Raw genomic sequence first — 14,857 nt, 5'->3', positions numbered from 1 at the left:
ACAAAAATATAATATGTGCTTCGCTGGTTGGACACTTTTTAGTTGGACCATTGTCCAATTAGAAAGCATTTGCATGTCAAAATCTCATGTCAAATTCACTTTGACATTCAAACTGACAATAGATAAAGATGTGAACAGATGCATTTCAACTACTAACATCCTGTTTTACCAGTTTTTGATATATGTCAGTCGTTTCAACTAGCGAATCATATTCGTTAGTTGGATAGAGGATGTGGTCCATGTTCATCCTTCGAATTACGACTGTAGTTGCTCAAAGTATTAATGGAGGACGAAGAGAAACAGTAAAACATTGAGCAAACTTCCCCTTATTACCTACTAAAAGAGACTGTAAAAATTGAATTTACAAACGAAAATAACACTTCAAAATAGTCCCAACTTTTCGCCCGTACTATCACGGCAGAAAGTGCCCTTAATACTGACAAACTCCTAGTCGGTCATTGCGTTTTCCGCGAGTTCCGCTAGCATTTCAAACTTTCTAGACGAACTATCTCCAACAGCATAAAAAGCTCTTACTACTAATTCATGATGGTCATTTGAAGCATAGAATTATGAAAAATCATTTTCCATTATAGATAGAGTACCGAATAACGGCAAGTTTCGCCTCATCAGAATATAAACTACCAAGTTTTAATTACTCTTTCATGAAAATAGCGACACTCTATTTCGCACATGTAAATTGCACCAACCAGTGCATCCCTCTCTGGCGCCAGTAACCAAGTGCCGCAATCAAAAAAAAAACGCCTACTACCCCTGCCAGCATGCTGCCTACATTCACTGATCATATACATACTTCCGTGGAAGTTCCGTGCAGGCCCCGGTTGCCTTTCCGTTAGTGCGCAGGAGGTTCCCGTGTTAATGCTAAGGATAGCTTTCAACTTATTTGTCCCTAATGAATGACTTCCTCGTCATGCAAGCCGAATTTCCGGTAGTAATTTGTTCCCTATACCATCTAGGCGTGTATGTACATATGCAGCTTAACCAGCTCCCCCACTGCACCAACCGGTAGCTGCCAATTCCGGTCAATTTCTTCCACTCTGGTGGGATGGCATGCGGGCCAGCATAGTGCGCGCACTAACTGTCGGTCGTGCTCCGAGGAAAAAGTTTCCACTTTACATATGCGGAGTGTGTTTGTTCGTCGGCGTTCATCGCGTTAGTTCCGGCCATTGCTGCACAGCTGCACCACACACTTGAGGCGTGGACCGTCATTAATTTTGTCGGTGAAGCGTTTTGCTAGTGTTTTTACTTGTTTTTTTTTTTGCATAGGAATAATGGTTTGCAATTATTTGGATGATATACACGCACGATTTTGTTATTCTTTTAATGTAAAGTTTATTTTAACACAATGTCAAAATCACATCATAGTACGCTTTGGGAATTGTCAATGTAGATATAGAGTGCTGGAAGAGGAACTTCCCCTAACTAACTAACGCCATTATTTGCTATCGGAATCTCCAAAAGAAATGGTTTGAATCGATTTTCGAATACGATAAATAATGCGTATAAGATACTCCGAGAAGAACACAATAAATGACGAGTAGTTCTCAAAAGTTCCACGTTTCAAATATAATATATTTATGTGCTGTGCTGGTACATCTGTAAAGGGCTAAAATGTTGGTTGTTTACAACCTATCGTAAAACCAATCAATTCTTATTTTATTGCAACAGTTTTTTGTGCTATGTATGAGCTAGCTTAATTACACAGTGCTACAGAATAAAAAAAATGAATGTACTTTAAAAGTGGTCTATTAAAGGTTGTAGATCTCGTCTAATACAACACAAAACCACGTTTGATCAATTTATTATACCCTCAAAATCTTGATTTTTACCAAAAAAAACCATTTCATTGCTTTCGTTTTCTCTTAGTCTTAAATTTGCCGGAGATAGCCAACAAAATTGATACAGTAGAACCTTGCGGCAATTGAAACATAGTAACAAAAAATCATTTTTCAGGATCAGCGCTAAAAAAATTTTTACGCGGCCAACAAACAGATTTTAAATTGTTTAGGTTTTTTGGAAAGAAGAAAAAATGACCTTTTCAACGGTATGCTATTATATACATTTGTTAAAAGTACTATGCGGTTTTGGGGCAACAATATGACACTACCCATTATTTTGCGTTTTTTTTTCAATAAAAATATGAAAATTGCTCTACATTTTTATTAGCGTCTTTGTTTAAATAGAAATTTAGGGAGAACAGTTAATTCTGCATTCAACGACTTATTAGTGATCAAAATCGGTTGAAAACTGGCACAGTTATCATTTTTTTTCCCAAATTAGAAACTTACTCGCATGTACTTTTAAGGGGACAGCCTCATACAGGGTGTTTCGTTCATGGTTAAGAACCTTTCGAGGGGGGTTGACTACCATATTTGGAGAAAACTATCGCTCTACACATACCATCAAATCTCAACCGTTACTAAGTCATTGAACTTTTTGTGTTAAAAGCTTAGTGGTCTTAAAATACCTCTAACTCAAAAAGTATACTTTGTATTTCAAATCTTAAATAGTAATAGTCAAGTGAATTTAGTGTTCTTTTAGAAGTAAATTAGATTAAAGTTAGTGGTTTTATTAGCGTTTTCGTTATTTTCCTTAAATATTAAATAATAAACATCATCATTATTATCATGGAATTAAGGTTGCACAGAGAATGCGCAAAATTCGCAAACGAAAAAAGCAGTTTTTTTCCACACCGTATGTCAGATCTTCATAAAAATCAATCAGCAGTACTGTAACAACATTCTACATACGCTGATTGATTTTTATGAAGATCTGACATACGGTGTGGAAAAAAACTGCTTTTTTCGTTTGCGAATTTTGCGCATTCTCTGTGCAACCTTAAGGCATCTCAGCAAGTTCTACAATTCATTCTTTGACGCCATTCAGTTATCTCTTTTTGTTTCGGCGCTGATTTTGAGTTATTTTACTAAGTTACTAATTAATTTATTACACTTAATTAAAGTAATTTATTACACTTAATTAAAAGATATTTGTACATATATTGATAGAAAATTGGTAATAATGACACTTGCAAGTCGATTACAGGAAAAGTTTAGTAATGAAATTAGAAAGAAACGAGAAGAGATAGGAATATGATGTTGAGTAACAAATTATGAATCGTCCTAAAACCCAACTTTTGGATAATAGATATTGCTATAATGATAATTTATTATTATGAGAAAATTAACAAAAACGTCATCAAAAACACTAACTTTTAACTACTTTACAACTAAAAGGTAATTAATACTAATTAAGTGAAAGATGTGAGAAGCCCACATAACTTCAATTGTAATGTATACTTGTACCAAAATTTGATTTAGGAATCTCCATGATTTTGCTTGACAATTGCAACATTTTGATACAAGAGCAAAGTACAAGGTTTTCCTAACAGCAACTTGTAATATATTTTTATAACTCATACTACACTCAGGTTTTTTTCACACGGATTTTCGAATTAACGCGATTTTTTTACGCGGACTTTCCAATTAACGCGTTTTTTACGCGGATTTTCCAATTAACGCGTTTTTGCAGTCCTTTTGAATGCAAAAGACTTAGATAATTTTCGGAAAGATGGAAGAGACGGATCTGGAAGACTCCTTATGGCCCGCACCTCAACAATGTGGAGATGAATTCGAAACACAAAAAATAAAACTTAATTTAAGTTAGGTTTTGTGCCTTTAATGCACAAAGTGGTTCAGTCCAATTTTCCCTTATGGGAATTTAAGATTGCATAAGTTTCTGGTACTTACTCGTCAAGTCCATTCCGAAAATACCCATATTGTTGAGGTGCGGGCCATAAGGAGTCTTCCAGACCCGTCTCTACCGTCTTTCCGAAAATCTTCTAAGTCTTTTGCATTCAAAAGGACTTAGAATATTGTTGCGAGGTCCGCGCAAAAAAAGCTTCCAAAAATATTCTAAGTCGTTTGCTGAGGGTTTTTACGCGGATTTTCGAATTAACGCGGCTTTGTTACGCGGATTTTCCATAAAACGTGTTTTTTACGCGGATTTTTTTTGCACGGTGCGTATTCCCCACGTATAAAAACCTGGTTGAATTTGCAGTCACAAATACAATTTTCTCATTGAATATGATTTTATATGCTATTTCAATTCAAAATGCTCATAACAAAAAAATTATAAAATATAGTAATTTTCGAGATATTTTAATTTCTGTTTTAACAACACAATTATTTTGTTTGATGTTTTTATAAGTTATTCGCGTTTCTCCAGCAGAAAGATTAAACTGGCACAAAAATTTACTTTTTTGCCCAAAATAAACGTGATTGGTTGCTTCTGGTTTACTCACAACATTTTTTGTGAGTTTGTTAGTGGTAAAATATGAAAACTCGATAATGGAAACAATAAATTCAGTAATTAATGCCGTTATCATCATCATCATACCAAAATCTGTAGATACATAGGTTAAGATAAAAGGATTAACATTGCCCAAGACTGCAAATTGATCCTATTTTGCAGTAAAAAGATATTCTAATATAAAGTTATGTGTTGCTTCTATTTTTCGCACATGTTTAGAATAAGAAATTTCCAAAAAATTTGTAGTCCGTAAAAGTTAAATAACTTTGTCAGGGAACCTCCAATCAATATACAATCTTCAACAGAGCTATTAGTTATAAAAAAGCTCAAAGCAATAAACAACAAGCACCACTTTTTTATATATTTTATCGAAATAAAACATTGTTATTCAATGAAACAGTGAAAATAGCAATATTTTCAAGTGACGTGCCCGTAGTTCCGGTTGGAATTTTAATGAAAGAAACAGCTTAAACTTCATGTTTTTGCTTACATTTCTAAAATCTGGTTAGGGCATTATCGGACGAATTTTGTTTTTGCGCCACTCTAATTTTCACATTCACCTCGAAAACAGAAGGACGGATACGGCAATATTTGAAATCAACAACCACTATGTTGAGCTCGAATGTTCGTTTTTGGCTCCAGAAACCTCACCAACAAATCTTCGATTACTGAAACATTGTGTGTGAATTTTCATCACTTGTTTGCAGACTTGTGTTATTAGGCCTATTTTGCAGACGTGCAGAAGTCAATCATTGTAATATTGGCAAATATTATGAAGTTTTCCATGGCCAAGCACGGTGCTCTTCGTTAATTGCTGATTTATAATCATCACATTCTATCTGCCATCTTTCGTTTCATAATGGCATACCGAGTGTTTAAATTGTATGTTAATCAAAGAAGCACAATTTTACAAAGGAATTATGACGCCAGGACTTCGCTTTGCCAAGAAATGCTAAATTAAAATTAAATTAAAGAACATTACAAAACTTGATTTATTGAAAGAGATGATGTTTTCACTAAAAAATGAAGCAATTTTGCAAAAAAATCTGATCAATGAATAACGAGAAAAAAGTTTTGTTTTGTTTGTTTAAAAACACTGGTAATTTAGCGCACAGCCTGGAAAATCCGGGGATTTTTTAAAAATAAGTCGACACCATCGGATCGCAACTCATGGAATCTTATTACCAAAATTTCCGCACCTTCCACAATAACTCAATGCTGTCACATGTGTGTGAGTGCGTTTACAATCTATCGCTTAGGTTTAGGGAAGGCTCAATTGTAGCTAGTTAGTGTTGGATTCTTTTGGTACGAAATCAAAACACAAATTTCATAACTAATCAAGTTATGATAATGTTCAATTAATTGACCAAAATAAAAATATTCATTCTGCAAAACAACCTAAGACGCGTAGTTGAGTGTGACGTAAGAATCAAGATCCCCGGGTATACAAATGACGATAAAATTGAAGTACGATGACATGATCGTATACCGCGTTCCTGCGGTATAGCCATACAAGCATTTCCTAAACATTTCTAATGGTGTTTTTTGGTAAAATTGCGAGCGGCCTGATTCTACAATATAAAGCACAATATAAATATAAAAAATAAAGTTTGATCATTTATTGTACGAAATTGAACTTGACCATTGTGAAGACCTGATGAAATTATTATTTCTTCGCGACTTTTGGAGTGCTTTAACCCAAATGTGTTTGAACTCCTGCATATTCCCAGCTGCTTTACCAGTCTTTTTGAAGCCACTTTTCACAATCACCCAGTAACGTTCGTTGGGCCGAAGTTGAGAGCAATTTGGTGGATTGATGTCTTTTTCTATACCATTTCCGTGAGCCAAGTGAGAGTTTTTTTGGGGTAGTGCGCCGACGCTAAATATGGCCAAAACAGTGGAAGGGTACCATGCTTCTCATATAAAATAGCACACTCATCTGATGACTCTCAGATCGAATGATTTCCGTATACATATTTTATATAGTGTAAAAAAATGCTTGATTCCAAAACTGCAGGAACATATTGCTTGCCATACTAGCACTTCTCGACCAAATTTTTCCACTTGAATGGACCTCTCCACATCGCTTACCTACTTCCCTATGACGGCAATATGTTATTGTGGTCCTGGAAGGATTTTGAATCTTATTTTACATAGTTCTCGTTGTCCAACAAAACATCCGGTCGCTGTAAAAATCACGAATGCAATTCCCGGGCCCTTGTTACAGCAAGTTACTTTTGCTTTGCACTTGGTTTGGCGATTTTCTACTTTCTATAGGTCTTCATTGCGACGGTCGCTCCAGCTTTATTGGCCAAAAGACGTATTGATTTATCCTTCCTAATCAGAGATACCGCTTTCTGCTCCGGTTTCGTGTTGAAAGATTCGGGTGTTCTGACTCTTCCTTCCAGTGCATTCAAAGAATAGCGTTCCCCAAACTTGCTTACGTTTTACACTACCGTGATGAATTCCAAAGCGCTTCTTCAATTTTCGCCTTAGCCAATCAAACGCACAGCATGCTGCGATGAGCCACCACCACAAATACCTGTGTACAACGCAAATGTATATGAATAGCCTATTTCCGATTCAGTCCCCTTGTGCAGATCATTTCACTACAAATCTAACCACCTCCGTTAAAGACCCGCGATTCTGTAAAGCTACGAGCTACCATATTCAACCGTGTCAAATAACCGAATTATATAAAAAACACTAACTGCCTCTTTTTAACCTGAGAGAAGTTGATCGGATAATTTTTCACAACACGCACTACGGATAAAAATCATGGAAAATAATTTTCCGCGCTCACGACCTTTCAATTTTCATGAAAAATGTTGGCGACTTACACTGTCGACGCCTAGTCGGATCTCCAAATTGCTCAACCCTGTCACATCATATACAAAATTAAAATGTCGATACAACTTGTTTTCTTCCCGCATGAATAAACGATTCAATCCCGGCAAAGGAAATGATGTGGGTTTTTCGCGAGCACCGCATTATCAACGAACAAAAAAAAAAACGATTGATAATAGGTACCTCTTGGGAAAATATTGAATGATCGGAACGAAAAAAAAATGTCCTCTGAATGTGGTCCTGTTTACCAGCCGAACGTGCTGAAGTATGCGCCTAACCCGATGCGATGGGTGCGGAAAGCGGTACTGTCACGGGGTACCTCTACCCCCCCTGGCAGTTAATTTGCCGGGTGTAGGTACATCGAACCCGTTCGTTTTTCTGCCTTTGAAATATTGCTCCTCATTGCTGCGGCACATGATGAATGATAAGGTGTAATGATGATGACGCTTGAAAATTGCCGCAGATAGCGGCGTTTTTTTTCAAGTGACCTGTCAATATCGGCGCCTTGGGTCGAGTTTAGTAGGGTAGCCATTTTTAAGAACTGGTAAATAACATTGTTGTGTAAGTAACCATGCGTTTTCGGCAGATTCCTGTTCAGTGGAGACGCGTGGTGTTTTGTGCATTAATCTTGTGAAAGCAAAGTAACCTTGCGCATATCTTGTGCAACTGCACCGAAAAGAGGGATCGATGTGTCACAATATGATATTACCTAATTGATATCCATTATTGGTTAGAAATTAAAATAACTTTACTTTCTCTTGTCGTTTGCAGACCAATTGCCAAAACAAAAAAAAAAAAAAAACAGTCAACAAAGAAAGCAACAATCGAAGTAGGCCAAAGAAAGTAGTGAACGCACGGAAACGATTGACTGACAACCACATACGCCACCAAACACAAGATAGCACACCGCAGAATTATTGATGGAGCGCAAATTACTGTACGCCTTTCGAGGCTGGATTGCCTTCGTAGCGTTTATGGATCTGGGGACAGCGGTGCGGTGCTACATCGAACGAAGAAGCTTTCTAGGGGACCACTCCGAGACGCACTTCATCGAAGGTAGGTTGATGATTCTTTTTTTTCAGGAAACAAAACCTGAGTGCCACTGCATTTTTTATGTCGCTAGTGCTCTGCAAATCACTTGGTTTTAAAATTGTTTCTTCACATTATTTCATTGGCAATTGTCTTCCTCGAAGCTTCGAACAGTGTGCTTTCGAATAGGAAGAAAAAGCCAAGAAATAACTATTATCACGACATATTTATCTTCTCCGAGTCATATAGCTCTAACCGTTACCTTTCGCATTTCCCCTGTTTCTTTCTCTTATTCTTCATGGTTCCGCCAGCAGGAGATTACACCATTTCGAGGATATTGGGAATTTATTGCATTCTGAAAGCAGTCGCCCTGGTGCACTGCACCCTGTATATACACTACAAACCGTAAGTATGACCCAACCTGACCTTCGTGGTCTTATCAGTAGCTTTTGCCAATTGGTTTCACAATTTTCTGTGAATTGAAACGAATGGAAAAACGACGTTGAGATCGATTGAACAAACGTTGAAATTTTCTTTCCAATAACCGAAAACAGAAGGAACCCGCTTCATTCTCTGCCATCCATCGTTTATCAGTTCGATCCATCTCATTGAACCGACCGGTTTCGTTTGTAGTTTTGATGATTTTTTATATTCTACGTCGAATCTACTCACACGAACGTTTTCTTTCATTTCATTTCCGCCCCTACCAACTGACTGCCGTTCGAGTTATAGTTATTTAATCAGTCGATTTTTCGTTATCTTTCAACAGCGTTGTGAGCATGGGCGGCTGCTCACTGGCCATCACTATGATGCTGTACGTGACAGAGGCCCTGTACTTCCGGTCGACGACGCTCAACTTTTACGTCATCTTTCCGTGCATCCTCAACTGTGAGTACACATGTTTATTATAACACTAACAACCAAGCGCTTCCGTCAACAATTTGACTAATGACCGGGCGCCTACCCTTTGATGGTGAACTAGAAAAAAAATTGAAATTGCAAACACAAGAACAAAGACATAGACGTGCTTAGAAAGTGTTTAATCTTTGCACCAAACAAGCAACTACCAGTTGCCAGCCTGTACGGTACAATGCTTTCAGCTACCTAGAGAAAATAGGGCAGGGAAAGTGGGTTTATAAAATACTTCAGAGCTAGGACGAAAAGGGAATGCAATGGGGAAAGGATTGTTAATTTTCAGCGCGTTTCTCTTCGTGAGTCGGTGACGCTGTCCATGACCAAAGAAAACTGTAAGAAACAGCATTCTTACGGCATCTGAAATTTTTAAATTTGCTTGCAATATTGGATTAAGGTTTTCCAAAAATATGTCAGGCTTAAAACCACTTTTTAAGACTATGTGGAAATTAAATCCGTTGTGTCCAGAGTTTGAGAGACATAAATTGAAATTATTTTATTCCCGGAAGTAGTTTCAAGATCTGATCTATCGATTAAGCCAGTTAAGATACTGACGCCTATCATCAGAAGGTACGATGGCACGGTTGGGAAGGTTACAGGTCGAAAGGGTCAAACAAAATGCTCCGTCACTGACGAAACGTCTGTTTTGTCAACTCTGCCAAACGATAGATTACTTTCTGAGGCAAGTGAGACAATGTCGTTGCAACAGTTTTGAAACTTTTCAAATCTTGACCCTTAACGGTTACTCCAGCATCCAAACCGGCACTTGAAGTAGATTTTGGTGACGAAAAAGCGTGAAAAACTGCTTTATGAGCGAGTTTTGAGAATAGAATTTAAAAACAGCTTATAAAAAAACCTAACAAATTTCCGAAAAAGATTATGATTTAGCAAAGAATATGCTGTAGTGGATTTAAAACGCAGCCTTTCATCACACCTTCAACAATTACGTCCAATGTGTACATGGAAAAATGTTCGATGAAACGAGTTTTGCAATTCATACGTTAGACTAAGGGCAAGGTTCTGTTTTGGCCCGATTAGGCCAGCTGTCACCACTCTAATGCTGTGTTAGGGTGGAACGCACTAATTTATAATTTTCACCTTCGAATGCACACGGAAAAAAACCGTTCAAAAATTCATGAACAAAAGATGACGATTTCGTGAACTGAACGATTTTAATATTTGTGTTTCCAAAAAAAAAAATCGAATGTTTGGTTGGGTTACTGTTGTTGTTCCCTGGACATGTTTAATTTTGGTTAGTGTTAGCAACTATCCAAAGAAGGACTAAATTCCAACGCGGATACAAAGATTATTCCGCTTGTTAAAAAGACATAGACGTCAACTCTTCGAAACATCATATCCTTCAAAGTTGGAGTTCTCCCAAAGTACCTTGATACCGCTCTTAACGCAGACACATGGCCGCTGTTCAGGAAATTCGAGGATAGCCGTACCCAGAACATTTGGTGTCCGCCGACTGATATTACTCCGCATTCAGGAGAAGTATGCTCTCCGCTAATGCAACCCGGCCCACCAACGACCCTGCCGAGGACTCCACAACGATTTGCAATGCAACTGTATCAAGCAACACTGCCATTAAGAAGGAGTGTCGCTGCTGAGCGCATACAGAGACGCAACGCAGTTGGTACTATGAAAGCCCTTGACAGTCAAGCAATTGCAGTCTTCAGTCGTCCCGGTCCTGTGTGTAAGATGGATGAAAGGGTCTTCCAATCTGGGGGGAAATGGGAAGTATACATCTGCTACGATCGCTTCAAGCGTTGATGTATTCTTCGGTTCCAGTAATTTTCCGTTACTCCGACATCTTGTGATCAGATATAAACCGTTTCCATCGCCGACGACGATCGTCATATTCTGAGGTGCGACGCAGTTGATTCGGGGTGCCTCGGATCCCCGACCGTCAGCCGTTCCGACACTGTTCGTGGGATTCATGAAAGGACCCTCCAACGCGCTCAAAACGTCAACATGGCTTCGCTATCTGCTGAACCTGATCCGTCCTCCAACAACATCGCCTATCACGCAACCGCGGGCTGCAGTTATGATGTCAACTCCTTGACCGAGACGTGGCTCGCCAACTGTAGTTTGTCTCGCCAGGCGTTTGGTTCAACATTCGATCAGGTGGTTGTGTGCTTATCGGCGTCCATCATGCAATTAAATGCCCGAGTGATCAACGTTGTCTGGTTTTAATAACCTGTACTAGGCTGTGCGACAATTGTGTTTGCAGTCTCAATAAGTGGGTGAATTGCTCTGGTTCTATCGCCAACACCAACAAATCTCTAATCTCTCGAACCGCATTGAGACACATTTTCCGGCTAATTCTGGTCCTTTAGCTCAAAACGGGCTGTTTGTCAACTGATTTCCGAGCGATCTGCCCACTCTAAAAATAAGTCGCGTGAATTACGCTAACAGTCGCGCCACCACAACCGCTGTTTGTATTTGAGCGATTCAGCGGAAATTAAGACAGTTGCTGATGAGCGGCAACAGTTCCGGGTTTATCTGAGCCACCTCGATCCGAGCCATACAATTGCGGTAAGCGTCGCTATGACCTAAGAGTGCCTGGGAATAAACGACACGCCCAAAGGGATCTCACTAAACTGAACATTGTTTCCTTCCTAGTGGAGCTTCCGAGTGTACTGTAGGTCGTTGCACTCGAAGCGTCTACTTGGGCAAATGGAGTGCTAGTTCGCGAATGCAATTTTGACCAGCAAAGACAGCATATATTTCGTCAATATGCTACATCGAATACGCCGCTTGTATTGTGGAAGCCCTCGAGCTCTCCCCCACACATTCCATCTATTGCAGCTAGTGTTCACTAGTCATCCCAGTCCTGCGTGCGGGAGTGGAGAAAGGGTCATCCACACTTCATACAGTGGCAAGTATCCTTTAATTTCAAAAAATTCCTGCTCTAAAGTGTTCTTCGATTCCAGTTCACCGTCAATTGTCCAACTGCGTTGAGTACAACCGTCGGTTTACCGTATCTCCGGTAACCGGGACGCTGTCCCTACGATTAGTAAAAGCGACGATGGATCGGGTGATGTGCTTTGTTCGAGTATCAGGGACATTCTCGAGTCCCTTTGAATCTCAAAGCGGGTTACGGCAAGGTGATGGGCTATCGTGTCTGCTGTTCAACGGTGCGTTAGAAGGTGTATAAGGAGAGCGGGGATAGACACGAGTGGCACGATCTTCAGAAAGTCCGTCCAGCTTCTTGGCTTCGCCGACGACACTGACATAATGGTACGGAAATTTGAGGCGATGTCGGAAACGTACATCAGACTGAAGGCTGAAGCCAGCAGGATTGGACTTGCCATCAACGTTTCGAAGATAAAATACGTGAGAGGAAGAGGTTCTAGAGACGACAATGTGGATCTCCCATCCCGAGTTCGGATTGACGGTGACGAAATCGAGATGGTCGACAAATTCGTGTATTTGGGCTCACTGGTAACCGCCGACAATGATACCAGTAGAGAAATTCAGAGACGGATCTTGGCGGAAAATCGTGCCTACTTTGGACTCCGGAGGACGCTCCGTACCATCTATGGTGGCGTGCAGATGGAAGACGGAACGTGGCGCAGGCGAATGAAACATGAGTTACATCAGCTGCTGGAAGAACCATCCATCGCGCATACCACAAAAATAGGACGTTTGCGGTGGGCTGGACATGTTGTAAGAATGTCGGACGACGACCCGGTCAAGATGGTTCTTGAGGACGACCCTACAGGAACAAGAAGACGGGCGCACAGTGGATCGACCAGATAGAGGACAACCTGCGGATGCTTCGAAGACTGCGAGGCTGGCGACAATCAGCAATGGACCGAGTGGAGTGGAGACGGCTTTTGCATACAGCAAGAGACAACAAGGCTCTAGCCTGAACGATAAGGTAAGGGACGCAATCTCCATCACAGTCGACCGGAACCCTAGCAATGGCCGAAATTCCACTGAAGGTGATGTTGTATTAATATTAGTTAGTCGCAGATTGAAGCACGAGTTGTTGAGAAGACTTGCGTTTTAGTGACTCCGCTTCTTCACATCTGTACAGCATCTATTGCCAGTGGCATTTTTGCATCTTACTGGAAGTCCGGTCCGCGAACATGTTCCTAGTGCCTAGAAAGGGAAATAAGTGAAACGTCAATAAATACCATGGAATTACTTCATTGAGTGCTGTCTCCAAGTTGTTCGATCTGGTGGTTATGGAATTTCTACAGAGTCACTTCAGGCAGTACCTAAGTGACGATCAACATAGCTTCACATCTAGGCGTTCGACAGCGACTCACCTACTATGCTTACATTCTACATAAAAGAGAGTATAAAACGTCACGCTCAGACCGATGTTATTTACGTTTTTGATAAAGTGAACCATGATTTAACAATCGCTAGAATGAGGAGATTTTGAATCAACGGTAGTTTGTTGCAGTTGTTTTGATCCTACCTTATAAATCAAAAAAGAGTGGTGGTCATTGGAGATTATCAGGCATTCACATTTACGTCAGGAGTAACCCAGGGAAGTCACTTGAGACCGCTTATGCTTCCCCTTTACTTTAACGACGTCCATCTAGTTCGTAGGTGGTCTCAAAATGTTTCTTCTGATCTGACTGAAGATTATAGGTTACTACAACAAAAATTTTGAAACCCTCGCTGATTGGTGTAGAACAAACCGCATGTGTGTAAATCCGAAGAAGTGTTTGATGATATCATTCTCACGAAAAAGGTTTTAACAACCGTCTACTAGATACAGAAATAGAACGCGCTAGTCATGTGAAGGATCTAGGAGTGATATTAGACTCGCAATTTTGGTTTAAATAACACGTCTCCTATACCTACAGCTATCAAAGCATCTCCAATGGTGCATCTTCAGGATTTGTCGTGGAGAGATTCTATTCGTCTGCACAGTTACGAAAGCCGGTGCCGGTTGTTTCATGTAGACCCCATGCCTGTTCTAAGGAATACATCAAGGACTTTGTTCGTTTCTGACAAAAACAAAGAACACCCATGATCCAGCGTCAGTCAATCTTGAAACCCGTGGGCGCTTGAGGGGTACAATGATTGCAGGCTTACCTGGCCTCAGCTGTTTCATCGAGCCGAACATAAAATAGCATGAAGAACTGTGTGATCGCTGAAATCAATGAATTTTGTGTTCCTTACGAAATAGTTCAGCGCCTTTTCCTTTTCAGCGGGAATTGAAATGATCCGGTGGCATTCGTTCGATTTCTCCGACCGGTAATGTCGATGTATTCATTGTTGGTTGGATATTTGCTGTGAAGACAGAACCTACTGCTGCAACCAAGGCGCGGACAACAGCTGACGGATTCACTTCTCAACTATGATTATTTTATTTTCACTTTACCACTGAATTATATTTTTATTGCAACAATATTTTTTTCGGCAAAAACACGACAGTTGGAAAAGGACCAACTAGTTTTTATCAAGGCCAACTTTGATCTACGAGAGTCAGAAGTCATGGAGTTGACCCAAAAAGTTGTCAACATTTTCGACACTGCGTAGCAACTGTTGTAGCAATCGACAACAGGAATTAGGTGCGACGTTGTAACCATTGGAAAGCCGTGTCGAGTCCTTATCCAAAACAGAAACTTGGCGGCGGTGAAAGCAGGAATGGCTGCAATACACGTTGTGGGATAATATCTCATACAGGAAGTGGTTTTGAACTGAGTGTCGTGATTGAGAAAATGAATGGGATCTTTATTTGTAGTTGCTACACAGCCCCTAGATGAAC

At 39.9% G+C, this 14,857-nt stretch overlaps 1 protein-coding gene across 3 annotated transcripts in view; it reads left to right on the top strand.

Annotated features, from left to right (window-relative positions):
* LOC131695370 (uncharacterized) overlaps positions 1 to 14,857 on the top strand; it is a 53,110-nt gene that overhangs the window by 31,158 nt on the left and 7,095 nt on the right. For 2 of the 3 annotated variants that reach the window (XM_058983827.1, XM_058983826.1), the window contains 3 exons: positions 7,948 to 8,232; positions 8,517 to 8,610; positions 8,975 to 9,093. In XM_058983827.1, the coding sequence (XP_058839810.1) occupies positions 8,097 to 8,232; positions 8,517 to 8,610; positions 8,975 to 9,093 (349 nt within the window). In that variant the 5' untranslated portion in view covers positions 7,948 to 8,096. The remainder of the gene's footprint in view (positions 1 to 7,947; positions 8,233 to 8,516; positions 8,611 to 8,974; positions 9,094 to 14,857) is intronic. The other variant, XM_058983828.1, reaches the window with a different exon arrangement.

The sequence above is a fragment of the Topomyia yanbarensis genome, unplaced genomic scaffold (genome assembly GCF_030247195.1).
Source record: "Topomyia yanbarensis strain Yona2022 unplaced genomic scaffold, ASM3024719v1 HiC_scaffold_4, whole genome shotgun sequence".
Taxonomy (NCBI): Eukaryota; Metazoa; Arthropoda; class Insecta; order Diptera; family Culicidae; genus Topomyia; species Topomyia yanbarensis.
This window is presented reverse-complemented; position numbering and strand designations above follow the sequence as displayed.